We start from the raw sequence: 18,857 nt of genomic DNA, 5'->3' as shown, positions 1-18,857 counted from the left end.
TTTCAAAACACATTGAATAGTTTGCTTTGAAAATAAAACTATAGTCCTGGAACAGTTTTATGATTTTGATATCCTAAAAGTTTCTAATGAGTGCAGTAGTAGTTTTTGACCAGGTAAGTGAATATTTGGTGGTATGTTCATTTGCTGGTTCATAAGCTTAGGCAGGTAGGATAAGTTTGTGACCATAATTATGCCAGTTTCCTAGTTTGAGCGGTTAAAATGACTTTGCATTTCAAGCACAGTATTTGAATCATTATACATGTGATTCATTAGAGAGATAATAGTACTGAGGTAGCATATGCTGGAACACTTTAAAAATAAGCTTTCAGATATGTCCCAGTATCTTTTTTTTCCTGGCAAATAGAAATTGTTATAATAATACTCTTTTAGGATCCTCTTATTAAGTGCCACCTAATAAGTTTAAAATGATCTCCAAAATGTGACTAACACAAATAGGGAATATAACAGAACTATACAAGCCTTTACCTGTCCTGGAAAAGTCACTAGAGCAAATATTCAAATTATGTTCAAGGATGGTTATTCAAGTTATGTCCAGGTACTGGCATGTGCTCTCAGAGAAAACAAAGATATTTATCCCTTTTCTGTCTTAAGCGAGTGCAGTGGGCTTGTTACAACACGGTTTCACTTACTTGACTTCAGGGTATGGCTTATTTTTCATTAGGTTGATGCATAAATAATTGCAGTTTTTGCCAACCTAATATTATAGCAGTTTTTGCCAACCTAATATTGTAGTTCATTATAATGAATTAATGAATGTATTTTTTAAGTCCTGCAATTCTGAATTCTCAATAAGCCATATGTTAGAACTAACATAAGAAGGCAATTCAGTAAAAAAAGAAAAATATGTGTATGATTACTTAAAATATAAGGATTAAATGCAAGGATCATAAGACTCTTTTGAAAGGCTGGAATTTCTCACTGCCTTGTTTTGTAAAAGCTACTGATTATTTTATGTTAGATGTGACCCATGTATTAAGATTGAGTAATATTTCAATTTGTCCCCCAAAAAAGAATAACATGGAAGTTCAGTAAATATTGATGATGTGATCTTAGTATTTGGCCATTTAAAAATTTTGTTGGTTGCCTATTCTTATGCCTTGCCCCAGTCCTATCAGGTTATTTGTATTTTATTATTGATTTTTAGATGCTGTTTGCATTTTGGGGATAGTGACTCTTCATCATGTGTTTTACACTTCCCACAATTTGTCTTCTGTCTTTGCACTCTGCTTATACTTTTTTTTTTCCATGTGGAAGTGTTCTTTTTTCTCTCAGACAAATTTGTCAGTCCTCCTTTCTCTATTCCCCATTTCCTTGTACTTAGGCCTTTTCTCCTAGATAATTATAACAATTTTAAATTGTAATTTCTTCCAGTTTTTCCTTTTTTTCTTCCAAAATTTAAATATTTGCTCAATCAGGAACAAGTTTGTTCTAAGGGATGAAAGAGAACTCTCTCTATGTATTTTTTCAAATGGCTAGTTTCCCAAAGCCGTTACTATAGATTCGGTCTCTTATCCACAGATTTGAAGTGCCTTGGTTGTCATAAACTAAATTTCCATGTAAACATAGATTTTGTGTTCTGTTCCAGTGACTTTCTTTTTTCTATTCCTACTTCAACACTATCCTGGTTTTGATTACTATAACTTTTGTTGCGTATTATAATCTTCATTCTTTTTATTTTTCAGATATTTCCTGTTTGTAAAATTTTTTTCTTCAGAACTTTAAAATCATTTTTATCAAGAAGAAAAAAGGCACATAGATTAATGTAGGATATTTGGCATTTTGACAATAGTAAAGGTTTTTTCTTATTCAGGTCTTTAGGAAAGTTTTTGCCACGTCTTCATATTTATGGTATTTCTCGCTATTGGGAATGGCTTCCTTTTTCCCTCTTACACTGTCTAATTGGTTATTATAGGTATTTACTTCAGACATTGATTTTATTGGTTATATTTTGTCTCTGGCAGTCTTACAGAATTCATATTTTTCTGGCAGTTTTCAAATGTTTTTCGTTGTTTTTGCAACTATACAGACATATATAGAATGTTATTTTGGCCCAGACTTTCACATTGTAGGATAGTGCTTCCAGTGTTATTAACCCATTTATGCTGGAGTTTGCAGTTTTTTGAATTGCAGACGTGTGAAAAATCAGACCTTGGTGAAGACCTTGAGCCATAGGATATGAATAACTCCCACGTGCTTAGCGTTCCCATAATGGAACAGTAGGCATAAATGAGTTCTGACAGAAGTGTTGATCATCTTCCACTAGAGTGATTTTGTCCATTTCTCCTTCCATTTGTGGCACATCTGCTTAATGTATTATATGTGTGTCAGTTGACCCATAAAATTCATGTTATATTTTCATTTCTTAATAAATATTTATTGAATACCTAATATACGCCAAGCTCTGTTCTAGAGGATAGGAATGTAGAAGAGAACAAAAAGGCAAAGACCTTGTTCTCACGGAACTTGAATTCCAGTGGGGGAGTTAGAATAATGGAATAAATGTATAATGCATTAGTCACTCATATTGGTCAATGGCTTCAGTCTTTCCCTTACTATTGTGACTTGCATCCTCCATGTTTAATCATTCACTCCCTTAACGATCTTTGATACCCTTTTTACCTTGAATATAACTTTATCTGACATTGATATTGCCAACCCTCCTTTCTTTTTGTTTATATTTATGTGGCATACAACAAATGGATAGAACTGGTATACTTGGGCCTATCATTATCCTTTCTGGGTTGTTGATGTTTCTCTTGTAAAAAATTATATTTGACTTTTGTTTTATAACCCAATCTGAATCTTTCTTTTTTTAATATGTGAATCTGTCCACTATTATATTGTTTGGAGAGATGTTTAATTTTAATTCTGTTGTTTTTGTTTTTAATATTTTCTTAAATTTTTAAAAAAACTATAGCTGGGGGTTTCTTTTATTTTTACTGCTGATAATTTGTAAGATACAATTCTGTAGTTTTGTCAGAGAATGGCTTGTAAGACCTTGAATAATATACTTAAATTTGTGGGTGTTTTAGTTTATCAGTTTAAGAAATAAAACAGTCATCTATTGAATTCTTGGTTTACAGATTTTGAAATTTGCATATTTATACTCTTCCTGCCTCATCATCCCCGCAATTTTCAACTGTTCATTGGTTTATTTGGGGATTTTAGCCCAGAAACTTTCTGATTGCACTGGGGTATGAGTATGTATTACTATGTGTACCTTCTTTTAAGAAATATAATATTTATAATTTATAAATGCCATGACCAATTATTTAGACTTAGTTTTATATTTAGTAGATTTACTACCCACCATTGGTCTTTTTATGCCATTTCCTTTCGATTCTCACCTACTTAGTATCAACTATCAATAGGCTAAGTCATATTATCAAAAAGATTTTCCAGTATTAGGAATATTATAATTTAAATCCATAAATTGATTATTCTTCTCAAACCTGCTTTTCTTCCGCATTTTGCTAAGCAGTTAACCCATCCACAAATGTAGACATTAACCTCGATTTCTCTCTTTTATTTGTGCTCAAGAATCAGTCTGTCAGCAAGTTCCCTCAGCTCTACCTCCAGAACACATCCTGAATCCATCTACTTGTCTTTGTTACCCATCTCCACCCTTCTAGTGCCTGTTGCCTTGCCCACACCTCCCATTCCCCACCATCTATTTTCCAGAAAGCCTCTGGAGTGAACTTTTTAAAACATAAATCATATCATCACTTCTGCTTAACACTTCCCTGAAGCTTTCATATCAACTTAGAAAAATACTCAGATTTTTAGCCTTGTTTATAAAACCCTACATGATCTGTTCTATCCACCTCTCTGAGCTCATCGCATATGTTTCTGCCTACTCTACTATGCCTCTGTTTTCTTTTTATTTAAACAGTCCAAGATTAAAGCAATTCTTCCCTTTTGCCTGAGGTAACTGTTTTTCAAGATCTTTGCTCTGAAGGCTCCTGGTCATTCAGACCTCAGCTTAAATAAATATCATATCCTCAGAGAGGCCAATCCCCTTGTTATTTTAGTTTGCTGCATAGGACACGTGAGTGCCTGATACTTTTCTTGTTTGTTTATATGTATACGTGTATATATTGTGTTTGTCTCTCTCCTAGAATGTAAGATCAATGAGAATAGCGATTATCTATCCTTACTGCTATATTTCACCACTTGGGACAGTGTAAGCATGTAACGGACACTGCAATAAATATTCCTCCTGTAAAAGAATATTACAGATGTCTTTCTGTTGCCTTTGAATGAGAATGACGATTTGACTAGGTATAAAATGATTGCATCACACGTTCTTCTCCCTCTACCCTCAAAAAACTCCATAGACATTTTTTCCCTTGAATATTGTTGGAAAGAAATGTAAGGCCTAACTGATATTTTTCCCCTGGTAGATAACTTGCTGTTACTACCTGATTGTAGCAAAAGCTGGCATTTCTTTCTTTGTCTTCAAAATTAGTAATCTCAACAGAATATAACTTGGTCTCAATAATTTTCTACAGATTTTTCTCCCTGAGACACAATGAGCTGCTTTTTTCATCTGCAGTTTTGATTTTTTCTTTATTTCAAGAAACGTTGTTTTAAGATTCTTGAATTTATTTCATTACTTTGGAAAGTAATGAATTTTTAAAGTCTTCCATATCAGTGACTTTTTTTTTTTTTAAACAGGTTCTCTTTCTGTTGCCCAGGCTGGAGTGCAGTGGCACAATCTGGGCTCACTGCAACCTTCGCCAACCGGGTTCAAGTGATTCTCGTGCCTCAGCCTCCTGAGTAGCTGGAATTACAGGCGCGTGCCACCACACCCGGCTAATTTTTGTATTTTTAGTAGAGACAAAGTTTCGCCATGTTGTCCAGGTTGGTCTTGGACTCCTGGCCTCAAGTGATCTGCCCGTCTAGGCCTCCCAAAGTGCTGGGATTACAGATGTGAACCACCATGCCTGGCCCCCAATACTGCTTCTATTCCTTGTTGGTTCCAGTGCTTTTATTAGTTCTATATAAGTATTATTTTTACACAGCTTTCCCCCCTTAACTCTACCAGCATTCTTTCTGTTTCATTTTGTTGCCTTAATTTTCCTGTACTCTTTTTCCCCCTTTCATATCCCTGAGAGTTTGAAGCACTGTTGTCTTAAATTTTCTTTGAAAACAAATTCTTCGTATCTTCAGCATCCTGTATTTGTCTTTTTTTTTTTGCTGTGGAATTTTTGTGGAAAATCAGTGGACTTTTAGTATTGTCAGTAAAGCCAAAGTAGATGGTATTTTTCACATTTTTGGAACAGACTTAAGGGTATCTTTAGGTTAAAAATATGATGGTATGCTAATGAATTTTCCCAACATTCAGTTCAGATACTTCAAATAATTTTGGAGACTGCTGTATTTCAAAAATGAATTCTCAACTGTATTTAGCAGCTTTCAAAAACTTGCAGTAAAGCCAGCATAATACAAAAGTGATTTCTTGTATTAATTTAACAGATGAACTGGTTTAAAATTGTATTTAGACATGAAAAGATAATTATTTGCCAGTATGACTTAGAAAAAAACTTATGTCTGGTAATACATAAACAAAAATTTTTTTAAGTAAATGAAATTCCAGCTGTAAACTTAACATGCTTTTCTCCATGGTGAAAAATAGGATATTAAAGTTTATAGTAATTTTAGAGTCCTAAATTGTATTTACTGACTTGCCCCTGGCAATTTAATTTTATAATGCTATATTCAAAATTTTGCTGAAACAGATTGCTTTTGAAGGTCTTCCTAATAGTCAAAAAAATGCTACAGTAAGCCTTAGAGTTGAAAATAGGTTAGCACAGAAAATCGCGTTTATTAATTAGCCACAAAAATATTTGTAAAAGAAAATGAAGTCAGCATTCCTTCCTATGTTTGTATGTTCTTGTTGCTCTTTGTATATACAGGCAAAATGATTATTTTCAGGAATGATTTAACCATTTCTATCTCATTTTTATAGTAGATACTTACTAAAGTCACCACCTTACAAATGGTAACATTAAATAGAGTTTGACTTACCAGTGATTAGCATTGAAAATAATACCACCAGTGATACCATTGTGAGTTTTAGTTGCATTTTTCATCTCTTTGGTTAGACATCCAGAGTGCCCTATAAGCCCAGACAGATACTGTGATGGTTCATGCCACCATGTTTTCCTGTCTTCTGTCTGAATTTCAGCCTACCATCTAACTCATTTCACAGATGTTCAGTTTGCCCAACAAGTCTGTAGCTATTGGTGGCCAACAGCCAGAGCAGGAACAGTTTGTGGGAAAACTTACCATCAGAATCCTACTTTCCCTTCCCTCTCTTCTCCTTCCATTACCCCTCTTTTATGGCAAAACTACAAAATAATATTTTAAGCTTATGAAAATTACAGTTTGTTTAAATATTGTCAGCTTTGCTTACACGGATGTAATTTAATGCATCACTACCCAGGATGATTAATGCAATACCCTTTTGGTTTGTTCCCTTGCTTGTCTTTTAAAACGGTAAATCGGAAATACTTATAAAATAGTTTAGTATTTTTTAATAAAATAAGTTAAATGTGTTTCTTTAGACAGTTTTTGAAATAAATAGGAATCTTTAAATATCTTTGAATAGATGTTTAAAGCTTTCCTTGGACTTGCAGGGAATACTTTATCCTGTTTCCTGAAAGTATAAGCAGAGAAGGTAGTGTAAATCTTAAAAAGTCAGGAACTATACGGAGGTTTAAACCAGCCATTAGTTTGCCTTGTTCTTGAAAGAACTTGGCAAAGTTCTTGAAAGAAATCCCAAGGTAGGCTGTTTGGCCAAATAGGACAAGTGTCATCTATTCAGGTTACGTGGTATGTTCTTTTCAGACTTTCTATTCAAAAACCTAACAATCTTGATTTTTAAAAATATTCTGTAAAGTAAAATATTTGTATCATGTCTTCACTGTTTGGACAGTTCAAGTCTGAATTAATGGAAAATGTTAATTTGACGGCACAAATACATGCCCCAAATGTCATTTTATTGGTTTTAAATAATAGATACAGAAAATGAATAAAGGTTAGTGTTGTTTACTAATGTCTTCTGTTTAACATTGTACGTTCATTACGCTCAATGGAAAAAAACCATATTTACTTATGAACCAAAACAACCATATTCACGAGATTGCCACCATTGTGTCACTGTATTTTTCATAGTTATTTAAAAATTAGCTGATTGAATATTTAGCATTGGATTGATTTTCTGAAAAAGTACTGCTAATTTATTCACTGTACAATGAACTACCGCTAAAATTAGTTTTCGTTTTGATAACTATCTTTAACATTATTTCATAAACTTCAGAAATGTATCTAGTACTTACTAATACAGAAAACTTTTGCCATTGCAAATATTAATTAAGAGATCTAATTTTTACATTGTAATTTTGCTCTAAATGATATACAAATTTTTAGGTTACTGCATATTTATTTTAAATACTTGTTTTAAAAGTTTTTATTTTTATTTTTATTTTTTTGGTCTGGGAGCGGTGGTTCACACCTGTTGTAGTCTCAGCACTTTGGGAGGCTGAGGTGGGAGGATCTTTTGAGCCCAGGAGTTCAAGACCAGCCTGGGCAACGTGGTAAGACCCAGTCTCTACAAAAATTTTTAAAAATTAGCAGAGCACGGCAGGCTGCTTCTGTAGTCCCAGCTACTCAGGACACTGAGGCGGGAGGATCACTTGAGCCCAGGAGGTTGAGGCTTCAATGAACCATGTTCACATCACTGCGTTGCACCATGGGCAACAGAATGAAATCCTGTCTCAAAAAAGAAAGAAATATATGTATAATAATATATGTGTGTGTGTATATATATATTCATTTAAACATCCAGCTGTAGTGAAATGATTAAATTAGGCTATGCTGACATCATTTTAATATTTTTAAAATTTCAGTAAAAAACACATAAACTTTACCATCTTAACCATTTTTGTTTTTTTGCTTTTTGTTTTGTTTTTGTTGAGTTGGAGTCTTGCTCTTGGCACCCAGGGTGGAGTGCAATGGCACAATCTTGGCTCACTGCAACCTCCACCTCCTGGGATCAAGCCATTCTCCTGCCTCAGCCTCCCGAGTACCTGGGATTACAGGCTCCCACCACGACACCCGACTAATTTTTTATATTTTTGGTAGAGACAGGGTTTCACCATGTTGGCCAGGCTGGTTTTGAACTCCTGACCTCAGATGATCCACCTGCCTCGGCCTCCAAAAGTGCTGGGATTACAGACATTAGCCACCATGCCCAGCTGTCTTTACCATTTTTAAGTGCATCTTTTAGTAGTTTTAAGTATATTTGCGTTGTTGTGAAATAGTTGTCTAGAATTTTTCATCTTGCAAAACTAAAACTCTATATTCATTAAACAACAACAACTCTTTGCTGCCTCCCCACAGCCACTAGTAACCACCATTCTACTGTTGGTATCTATGAATTTGGCTCCTTTAGATACTTTATATAAGTGGAATCATACAGTATTTGTCCTTTTCTGACTAGGCTGTTTCACTTAGCATAATGTTCTCAGGGTTCACCTATGTTATAGCATATGACAGGATTTCCTTCCTTTTTAAGTCTGCATGTTTTTCATATACTACATTTTTATTCATTCATCTGTCAATAGACATTCTGTCAAACTGGGTTGCCTCTACCTCTTGGCTATTGTAAATAGTGCTGCTATGAACATGGGTGTACAAATCTCTCTTTGAGATCCTATTTTCAGTTCTTTTGGATATAAACCTAAAAGCATGATTATTGGTCATATGATAGTTCCACCTTTAATTTGTTGAGAAACTGTTATACTGTTTTCTGTTGCAGTCTCACCAGTTTGCAATGTCAGTAACAGTATACAAGGGTTCTAGCTTCTCCACATCACCTCTAACCAGTTTTATTTTCTGCTTTTTTTAATTGTAGCCATCCTAATGGATGTGAAGTGGTATCTCATTGTGGTTTTATTTGAGTTTCTCTGATTAATGATGTTGAGCATGTTTTTATGTGCTTATTGGCTGTTTGCAGGTCATCTTTGGATAAATGTCTATTCAAGTCCTTTCCCATTTTTAAAATCAGGTCATTTGATTTTTTCTTGTGAGTCGTAGGAGTTCTTTATATATTCTGGATATTAGACCCTTCTTAGATACAGGATTTGAAAATATTTTCTCCTGTTCTATAGGTTGCCTTTTCAACTCTGTTGATTTTGTCCTTTGGTGAACAAAATTTTTTTAATTTCATTTGTAGTCTCGTCTGTTTTTTGTTGCCTGTGCTTTTGGTATCATATACCAGAAATAACTGCCAAATCTGATGTCATGAAGTTTTTCTTCTGTGATTTCTTCTAGGAGTTTGATAGTTTGGGGTCTTACATTTATATCTTTAAATCATTTTAAGTTTTGTGTGTGGTTTAAGGCAGGGGTCCAACTTTATTCTTTTGCATGTGAATATCCAAACCATTTGTTGAAGAGACTGCCCTCTCCCCATCAAGTAGTTCTGATACCCTTGTTGAAGATCATTTGACCATATATACTACGTGAGGGTTTGTTTCTGGGCTGTCGGTTCTATTCCATCGGTCTTTAATATATCTGTCTTTATGCCAGTACCCTACTGTTTTGATTATGGTAGCTTTTAGTAAGTTTTGAAATCAGGAAGCATGAGTCTTCCAATTTTGTTCTTCTTTTTCAAAATTGTTTTGGCTATGGAGAGTCTCTTAAAATTTTATACAAATTTTAGAATGATTCTTTTTTATTTCTGCAAAAAAAAAATGTTACCAGAATTTTTCATAGGGATTGTGTAGCTATTTTTATCACTTTGGGTAGTATTGACATCTTAGTAATATTAAGTTGGGTTGGGCACAGTCGCTCACGCTTGTAATCCCAGCACTTTGGGAGGCTGAGGTGGGCGGATCACGAGGTCAGGAGTTCGAGACCAGCCTGGCCAATATGGTGAAACCCGTCTCTACTAAAAATACAAAAATTAGCCCAGTGTGGTGGCATGTGCCTATAGTCCCAGCTACTCGGGAGGCTGAGGCAGAAGAATCACTTGAACCCCAGGAGGCGGAGGTTGCAGTGAGTTGAGATTGTGCCACTGCACTCCAGCCTGGGTGACAGGCGAGACTCTGTCTCAAAAAAAATAAATAAATAAAATAATAATAATAATATTAAATTTTTCAATCCATGAGCATGGGATGTCTTTCCACTTATTTGTGTCATCTTTAATATCTTTCAGCAATGTTTTATAGTTTTTAGTGCACAAGTCTTTCAGTTCCTTAGTTCAGTTTATTTCTAACTGTTCTTTTTTTTGTTTTTGTTTTTGTTTTTTTTTGCGATGGATTCTCACTCTGTCGCCCAGGCTGGAGTGCGGTGGCATGATCTCAGCTCACTGCAACCTCCACCTCCCAGATTCAAGTGATTCTCGCTCTTCAGCCTCCCAAGCAGCTGGGAGTACAGGCACCCACCACCACGCCCAGCTAATTTTTGTATTTTTAGTAGAGACAGGGTTTCACCGTGTTGGCCAGGCTGGTCTCTAACTCCTGACCTCAGGTGATCTGCCCGTGCTGGAATTACAGGCATGACCCACTGCATCCGGCCTAATTGTTCTTTTTGATGCTATTGTAAATAAATTGTTTTCTTAATTTCCTTGTCTGATTGTTCACTGTGTATAGAAACACAACTGATTTTTCTGTTTTGATTTTGTATCTTACAATTTTGCTAAATTTGTTTATTTGTTCTAATAGATTTTTTTAATGGACTTTAGGATTTTCTGTATATATGATTGTGTCATCTGTGAACAGAGATTTTTTAACTTATTTCTTTCCAGTTTGGGTAACTTTTATGTGATTTTTAATGACATGAGAAATGCTTACACAATATTGATTAGTGAAAATAGTCTGTGAAACTCTGGAGTATGGTCCAAATTGTGTATGTGATATGCAGAACTTCATAAGTATAGTACTTACTGGACTGGAAAAAAAATCAAAATGCTCATGGTGTCAGCCTGAGCAACGTAATGGAGATCATGTTTCTACTAAAAATTTTTGAAAATATTAGCCGGATATGGCAGCATATACCTGTAGTCCCAGCTACCTGGGAGGCTGAGGCAGAAGGACTGCTTGAGCCCAGGAGTTTGAGGCTGCAGTGAGCAATGATCGTGTCCCTGCATTCCAGCCTGGGTGACAGCAAGACCTTGTCTCTTGAACAAACAGAAAGCTAACAGTGGATTTCTCTGGTACATTTATGGGTGATTTTTATTTCATTCTCTTTTTTTTTTTTCCTTTTTTTTTCTTTTTTTTGAGACAGAGTCTCAGGCTGGAGTGCAGTGGTGCAGTCATAGCTCAGTGCAGCCTCAAACTCATGGGCTCAAGCAGTCCTCCCACCCCAGCCTCCTGAATAGTGGGGATTTCAGGCATGAGCCACCGTACGTGGCTTACATTCTTTATATTTTTCTACATTGGCTTACTTTTCTAAGATAAGTATATTAATGTGGATACAATAGTATGGAATAAGACAATTATTTTTAGTTTAAGAAATGGTAGTTTCCATTATTGATACCTATATAGGATAGGCATGAGTCTGATAGTTTTCTTTACACATATTCTGGATATTAACTTCTCAACCAGATATATCTTACCAGATACAGGATTTGCAAATAGTTTCTCCTATAGGTTGCTTTTTCACTTTGTTGGTTGTGTCCTTTCGTGAACAAATTTTTTTTTTTTTTTATGAGATGGGGTCTTGCTGTGTTACCCAGGCTGGAGTTCACTGGTGATCATAGCTCACTGCAGCCTTGAACTCCTGGGCTCAAGTGATCCTCCCAGCTCAGCCTCCTGAGTAGGTGGGGCTACAGGCACACGCCAGCACATCTGGCTAATTTTTGTGGTTTTTTTGTGGAGACAGAGTCTTGCTATGTTGCCCAGGCTGGTCTTGAACTCCTGGGCTCATATGATCTTCCCACTTTGGCCTTCTAAAGTGTTGGGATTATGCGTGAGCCTCTGCACCCAGCCAAAATTTTGAAATTTGAGGCAGTCTCATCTCTCTGTTTTTGCTTTTGTTACCTGTGCTTTTGGTGTTGTATCTAGGAAATCACTACCAAATCCAGTGTCATGGATTTATTAATAATTCTGTGAGATTAGTTAAAAATTAGAGAATTAAAATAGGAAATACAACTCAGAAGCATCATGTTAATAATTTCAACATGAACAATGAAGTAGAAATACAGTAGACATAAAAAGCATAAACCAGTTGATATTTGATGAAATAACAAATGGAAAACGCTCACTAATATACTTTTTGTAGAATTATTATAATGTGCTAACTTTTTGAAAGCTCAGGCCAGGTGTGGTGGCTCACACCTGTAATCCTAGCACTTTGGAAGGCTGAGTCAGGCAGATTGCTTGAGCTCAGAAGTTCGAGACCAGCCTGGGCAACATGGCAAAACTCAGGCTCTACAAAGAATACAAAAAATTAGCTAGGTGTCATGACATGTGCCTGTAATCCCAGCTACTTAGGAGGCTGAGGTGGGAGAATTGCTTGAGCCCAGGAGGTTGAGGCTGCAGTGAGCCAAGATCGTGCCACTGTACTCTAGCCTGGGCAATAGAGTGAAACCCTGTCTTGAAAAAAAATAAAAAGAAAGTTCAGTATGTAATGTTAGAGGATAGTTTTTGGTATTAGTTCAAGCTTATAGCTTGGAACACAATTTTAGGAGTTTAAGAGATAATAAGCTGGGTGCTGTGGCTCATGCCTGTAATACCAGTGGTTTGGGAGACCAAGGCTGGTGGATCACCTGAAGTCGGGAGTTTGAGACCATACTGGCCAACATGGTGAAACCCCGTCTCTATTAAAAATACAAAAAGTAATCCCAGCTACTCTGGAAGCTAGGGGAGGAGAATCACTTGAACCCAGGAGGTAGAGGTTGCAATGAGCTGAGATCACACCACTGCACTTTAGCCTGGGCGACAGAGCAAGACTCCATCTTAAAAAAAAAAAAAAAGAGAGATAATAGACTTTGTGCTCAGGAAACATAGCTATCCACATAATTATAGACATTGGTTGAATTAATTACCTCAGTATTAAATCTGTGATCTACTGTCATATTTTTGGAGGGAGGGGTGTGATGAATCTTACTGCCTTTTATCTTGGCACAACCAGGTTTTAATGCCTAGTACCTTTTTTTGAAAAAAAATCTGAGGGTCTGCTGCTTTTAATCACTTCCCAGGTACTATTTGTTAGGACTCATTTGATTGCAAGAAAGTTTTAAGAGGGTATTGAATCCAAATGTAATGCAGAGGACCCTTATACACGAGGGGTGCAACCAACTTACTCCAGTTCATCCCCAGAGTATGAAGGCTTAACTGCTTTATGTCAACCTGCAGATAGTATTAGGAAACTCTAAACTTCTAGTCTTTTGCTTCCCAAGATTTCTACTTTTTTCTTACTATGTTTTTACAAGTGTTTTGAGTGTGGCATTAATAATGTCTGACTTGATCCTATTTTGATGCACTGATGGTAGCAGAAGCAAGTGGTAGCTAACAATGGCATTGGCTAATTGTATTCAAAGCTGTGAAACTGGGAGCAAAGACCAGCCCCTCAAGGTGACCCCAGATACTAAGGCTGTATCTTTGTAGTGTAACTTGTTTTAGGGGGTTGGCTGCCCACTCCAGTTAAAAATTGTAGTTTAGAGTTGCAGTGTGCCTGCTAGGCAGAAGGTGGCTTAGAAACAAGGGGCAGAAAACTTGGCCTTCAGGATCTTGTACTTGCTACACTTTTTAGCAAATCTGTCTCTTAATGTCAGCCTTGAAACACTATGTTGGAGGCTGTGATCATTGCTCTAGTGGCTACTGAACATGCTTAATTTAAACAGTAATACAGCGGTTTTTCAAAAAACTTTAAAACACAAACCCCCAATGTTAACATCATTTAGAACCCAGCATGCTATAACTAATATCTACATTTCTTAGTTAATTTTTATAGCTACCTCCCAGGGCTCAAGCCAGTTTTAGGAGCTTTTAATAATTTATCATTTTAATTAGGACTAGTTCCAGTGTCTACTGTCTCAGATACAGAACTACCATCCCTTTTGGCTCTACATATTTCCCCTTTCTGGCTGAAGGGGGTCATTTTTTTTTTTCTAGGAGTATCAGGCTGAGTTCCCTTACACACACACACACACACACACACACTCTCACTCATTCTCTGTCTCTCTCTGTCTGTCTCTCTCTCTCACACACACACACACACACACCCATGCATTCTTGAGGAGCCCGAGGAAATAAGCATCTGTCTTCAGTGGTTCCCATCTCTGTCTGCGGTTTGGTAGAACCTGCAACTGCCCTTACAGAAAGGAGGAAAAAAAAAAACAACCTGTACTTTCAGTCTCTAGTATTTCTCCCTTTCCTGTGTAAGGATGTACTCAGCAGCCAGGTTTCCAGTAGGACATCTCTAGGAATCTTAGCCATAGTCATTCATGGCCTCTTGTTCTAATATTTCACTTTTATTATGATTCTGCTGGTAACTGACAACTGACCGAGTCTCCATGGTTCACATTTTCAAGAGATCAAATGTGATTAGCTCTTGCCAGGCTATGGATTAGTTCTTTTCAAGTCAGTTGTTCACCCTGGTTCCTTTGGCTAGTAGAAGGTCACGTGACACAAACAGTGCCATGGATGGAGGTAGATTTTGTTAGGAGGGCTATGAACAGACTGGTAGTGATTAATCCTTTAGAATAAAGTGTCATTAACACAAACTAAAGTCAGGAAGAAAAACTGGTTTTTAAGAAGATATTGGTACTTCAGGGCATGTATTAAATGTAAGGTACTAGCAAGACATTCAAATGGAAATAATAGGTATATAGTCAAAACTGAAGATAAGATAAGGGGCTCTGTGGTTCTCAACTAGTCTCATCCTTACATTGTCAGGGTGTGAAGAATAAAATTTCTCTTCTTTAGGCAAGTACCTTTTTCTTTGGAGACAGACTCTCACTCTGTTCCCCAGTCTGAAGTGCAGTGGCGTGATTATAGCTCACTGCAACCTCAAACTCTTGGGCTCAAGCAGTCCTCCCACCTCAGCCTCCTGAGTAGCTGGGACTACAGGTGCATGCCACCATGCCTAGCTTATTATTTTGTAAAGACGAGATCTCTCTATGTTGCCCAGGCTGGTGAGCAACAGGGCTGGAACCTACAAGCCTAAGTTATCTGAACCTAGTGGATTTTATGCCACATCTCAGTGGAAAGTAATATTAATTTGGCGTATCACCCAGTTAAAAGAATAAAATCAATTATCTGAATTTCAGATTATTTTTATGAGGCTGATGTAGGCCATCAAAGAATAGCTACATCTGTGATAACCATATTTAGCTTACTTACCTCTCAGGATAAACTACAAAAATACTAGCTTTATGTAAGTCTCTTCCATGATACAATTTCAGTTCACAGAAGATTTTACTCTCTTTGCATTAAAGTTTCAAATAATATAATAGTGAAGCAGATATATGAATAATATATCTGAAGGTGGAGTTCAAACATCTGAGTTATTAATAACCTGTGCTTGGGAATTCTTGCTTCCAGCTACAGCTGTAAAAAGTTGTCACTCACTCTCACCAAGACCTTACCTTCCCTGATAGAAACCTCACATAGCTGCTGCTGGAAACACAGTGGCAGGGTGGAACCCAGAACTCAAACTACTACCAAGAGGTAGTAGTTTGTTACTAGTAGTATTAATTCAGCCATATTATTGACTTTTATGGGTCAGTTTAAGAATTTACACACAATTGAGAAGTTAGGCACCATATTATGTGAAGCTACTCTTGTGAGAAAATCTGTTCTAAATCCCAGACTTAACTGAAGAATTTCTCAGCACAGCTCAGATATAAGGCTTCTGTGCACATTTAAAAGTGAGTAGGTGGGAATCCAAAGAATAACATATTGATATGGTTAGGCTTTGTGTCCCCACCCAAATCTCATCTTGAATTGTAATTCTCAGGCATCGAAGGAGAGGCCTGGTGGGAGGTGATTGGATCATGGAGGTGGTTTCCCCCATGCTGTTCTCATGATAGTGAGTTCTCATGAGATCTGATGGTTTTATAAGTGTCTGACAGTTCCTGTAACACACACACTCTCTCACCTGCCACAATGTAAGACTTGCCTGCTTCTCCTTCTGCCATGATTGTAAGTTTCCTGAGGCCTCCCAAGCCATGCGGAAGTGTAAGTCGATTAAACCTCTTTTCTTTATAAATTACCCAGTCTTGGGCAGTTCTGTATAGCAGTGTGAGAATGGACTATATATATATGTGTTAATATATATACACATATATTAACAAAATTATGTGCTGCTTTACTCTTCTTTATAATTCATGTTTTTTCAAACATGAAAGATGGGCTAGAATTTAGCCAGTTTGAGGGAAATCAGCATGCGTAAAGGAGAAGTTTTAGTGCTATGATGGAAAAGGCTCAGAACGAGGAGTGATATAAAAGAAGAAAGTATTCTGGTGCCCGTGAGTGAACACAGAAAGCAGGGCCTTTCCTCTGCACCTAGGTAGGCAGACTTTCTACTGTCACCTTCAGGGCTTACTCACAGCTGCCTAAACTGATAATGAGGAACAGGAGATCATCTTCTATTTTGGATTATCTCCTTTGATCCTCTTTTATTGTAAAACCATTAAGAAGTACATTTTCAGTTGTAACAAGTAGCCATTCGTACACTTATGTTTAAGGTATATGTAACCATTTATGTAATACATGTTTTCCCAGGTTACAAATAAAAAGTAGATTATCTTTAAAGGTTTTCTCTCAGACGTTCATTCAGTTAGAAGATTGTACCCTCATTTGGCTTCCCTAACCCTTTAAAATTGCTAACATGAAATTCTGTAACTGAACTATCAGTTAATGTTTACATGAATTGACTGTTAAAAAAGTTCCAATGATTATAAATAAATGTGTCATATTAATAGTTAAACTAAATGTATGTATGGGTTTTTGTTTTGTTTTGTTTTTGAGGTGGAGTCTCGCTCTGTCGCCAGGCTGGAGTGCAGTGGCGTGCTCTCAGCTCACTGCGACCTCCGCCTCCCAGGTTCAAGCGATTCTCCTGCCTTAGCCTCCCGAGTAGCTGGGACCACAGGCACCTGCCACTATGCTCAGCTAATTTTTGTATGAAACTAAATATATGTTTAAACCACATCAGTAGTGATAGGTTCTTTAAAAGCTTTTAATGGCATGACAAGAATATTTAAAGCTCTGTTTTGGTTTTGAACTGAAAAAGTTGAAAGTATAAAGGGAAAAAATATCTCTGACTTGTGTGAAGATTTTGTTTATTTATCTAAGACCTAATTGCTGAGTTTTTCCTTCTTGGCCTTGTATGTTTTTCTAAGATGACTTTGAGTTAGAGCCAGAGTCTGTCTGGACACCACTGAACTTTTTTTTAGTTGGGAGAGGGAGGCTCACTATGTTGCCCACTGATTTTAAACTTGAAGTTCCATTTCAAGTTTAAAGATTACAGGTGCCACCACCACACCCATCTAATTTTTGTGTTTTTAGTAGAAACGGGGTTTCACCATGTTGGCCAGGCTGGTCTTGAACTCCTGACCTCAAGTGATGCGCCCGCCTCGGCCTCCCAAGGTGCTGGAATTACAGGCGTGAGCCACCCTGCCTGGCCTAATGTAGCTTTTTCTAATTAACTCATATGGGTTTGATTGTAAAATATAGACCAAAAAGGAAGAAAGCAAAATTACTTTTGCAATACTTTTTCTATATACTTAAATAATATATAATCTTTTTCACATAATATAAACCTATTTTCATGTCACAACACACTGTACTGTAATTTATTTAACTATCCTTGCATTATTAAACCATACTGTGGTAAACATCTGTCTTTGTACATATCTCCTTAAGAAAAAAAAAATTTGTAAGTAAAATTGTGGGTTCAAAGATTCTGTATATTTTAAAGACTTCTGACTTTATAGAAAGATTCTACCAGTTTACATTTTCATTGAAGTATTAAGAATGCCTCATTCCTCATCTCTAATATTTATTGTAAAGTTTTCCTTCCTTCTTTTCATATGTAGAGATTTTGAGTAACATGATAAACAACTTATTTTGTTTTCCAGGAGATGATTTTTCTTTGATTCAACAAGAAATATTTATGGTTAAAGAATGTAAACATTGTAACATCGTTGCCTACTTTGGGAGTTATCTTAGGTAAGAGAAAAAAAAGCATCATCTCTCTCTGTATTTTATATATTCTTTGCTACTACACTCTCTCCCTTCTATGTAAGTGCTACTATATTTGTATGTTTTTAAACACTGCAAAGTTCTAAATTTTTTAGGGTTTTCCTATTTCTACAGTTTTCCCCTATTATATATTAATAATGGTACTCCCATTTTTATAGTTATACCTCATCTGGCAATTTTAATGAAGCATTATAAGTGATTACAAGTAAGTGTTTTAACTTACAAAACTGATCATATTCTAAACCACTGAAGATGGGAACAAAGCTGAAATTAATGTGCTTTTCTGTGTATTGTAGCAAGATTACATAGCAGTTTCCTGTTGCACTTCACAGTCCATTCTGAACCTTGGTGTGCTAAAGAGTGAGAGCCTTAGAGTATTTCAGTGATTGAAAATTACTAGCTAATATAATTTTCTTTCTTTTTTGTATTAGTCGGGAAAAACTATGGATTTGTATGGAATACTGTGGTGGCGGATCACTTCAAGATATTTACCATGGTACTGTTAATTTGACTTTACATTTTAAACAGACTTTGGTTTTAATGATTGTTGTTCGATATTTCCGGTTAACCACGGAAATTAACAGGTAGACTTACTATTTTGCATTCTTCTGTTCCCGGAGC

The 18,857-nt window shown here is 36.3% G+C and overlaps 1 protein-coding gene across 4 annotated transcripts in view; it reads left to right on the top strand.

The window, feature by feature from the left end:
• Window positions 1-18,857, top strand: part of MAP4K5 (mitogen-activated protein kinase kinase kinase kinase 5) — a 114,011-nt gene that overhangs the window by 28,335 nt on the left and 66,819 nt on the right. For all 4 annotated transcript variants that reach the window (XM_055361462.2, XM_063698294.1, XM_055361461.2 and 1 more), the window contains exons 4-5: window positions 18,113-18,203; window positions 18,668-18,732. In XM_055361462.2, the coding sequence (XP_055217437.1) occupies window positions 18,113-18,203; window positions 18,668-18,732 (156 nt within the window). The remainder of the gene's footprint in view (window positions 1-18,112; window positions 18,204-18,667; window positions 18,733-18,857) is intronic.

This window comes from Gorilla gorilla, chromosome 15, assembly GCF_029281585.2.
Source record: "Gorilla gorilla gorilla isolate KB3781 chromosome 15, NHGRI_mGorGor1-v2.1_pri, whole genome shotgun sequence".
In the NCBI taxonomy this organism is placed as follows: Eukaryota; Metazoa; Chordata; class Mammalia; order Primates; family Hominidae; genus Gorilla; species Gorilla gorilla.
This window is presented reverse-complemented; position numbering and strand designations above follow the sequence as displayed.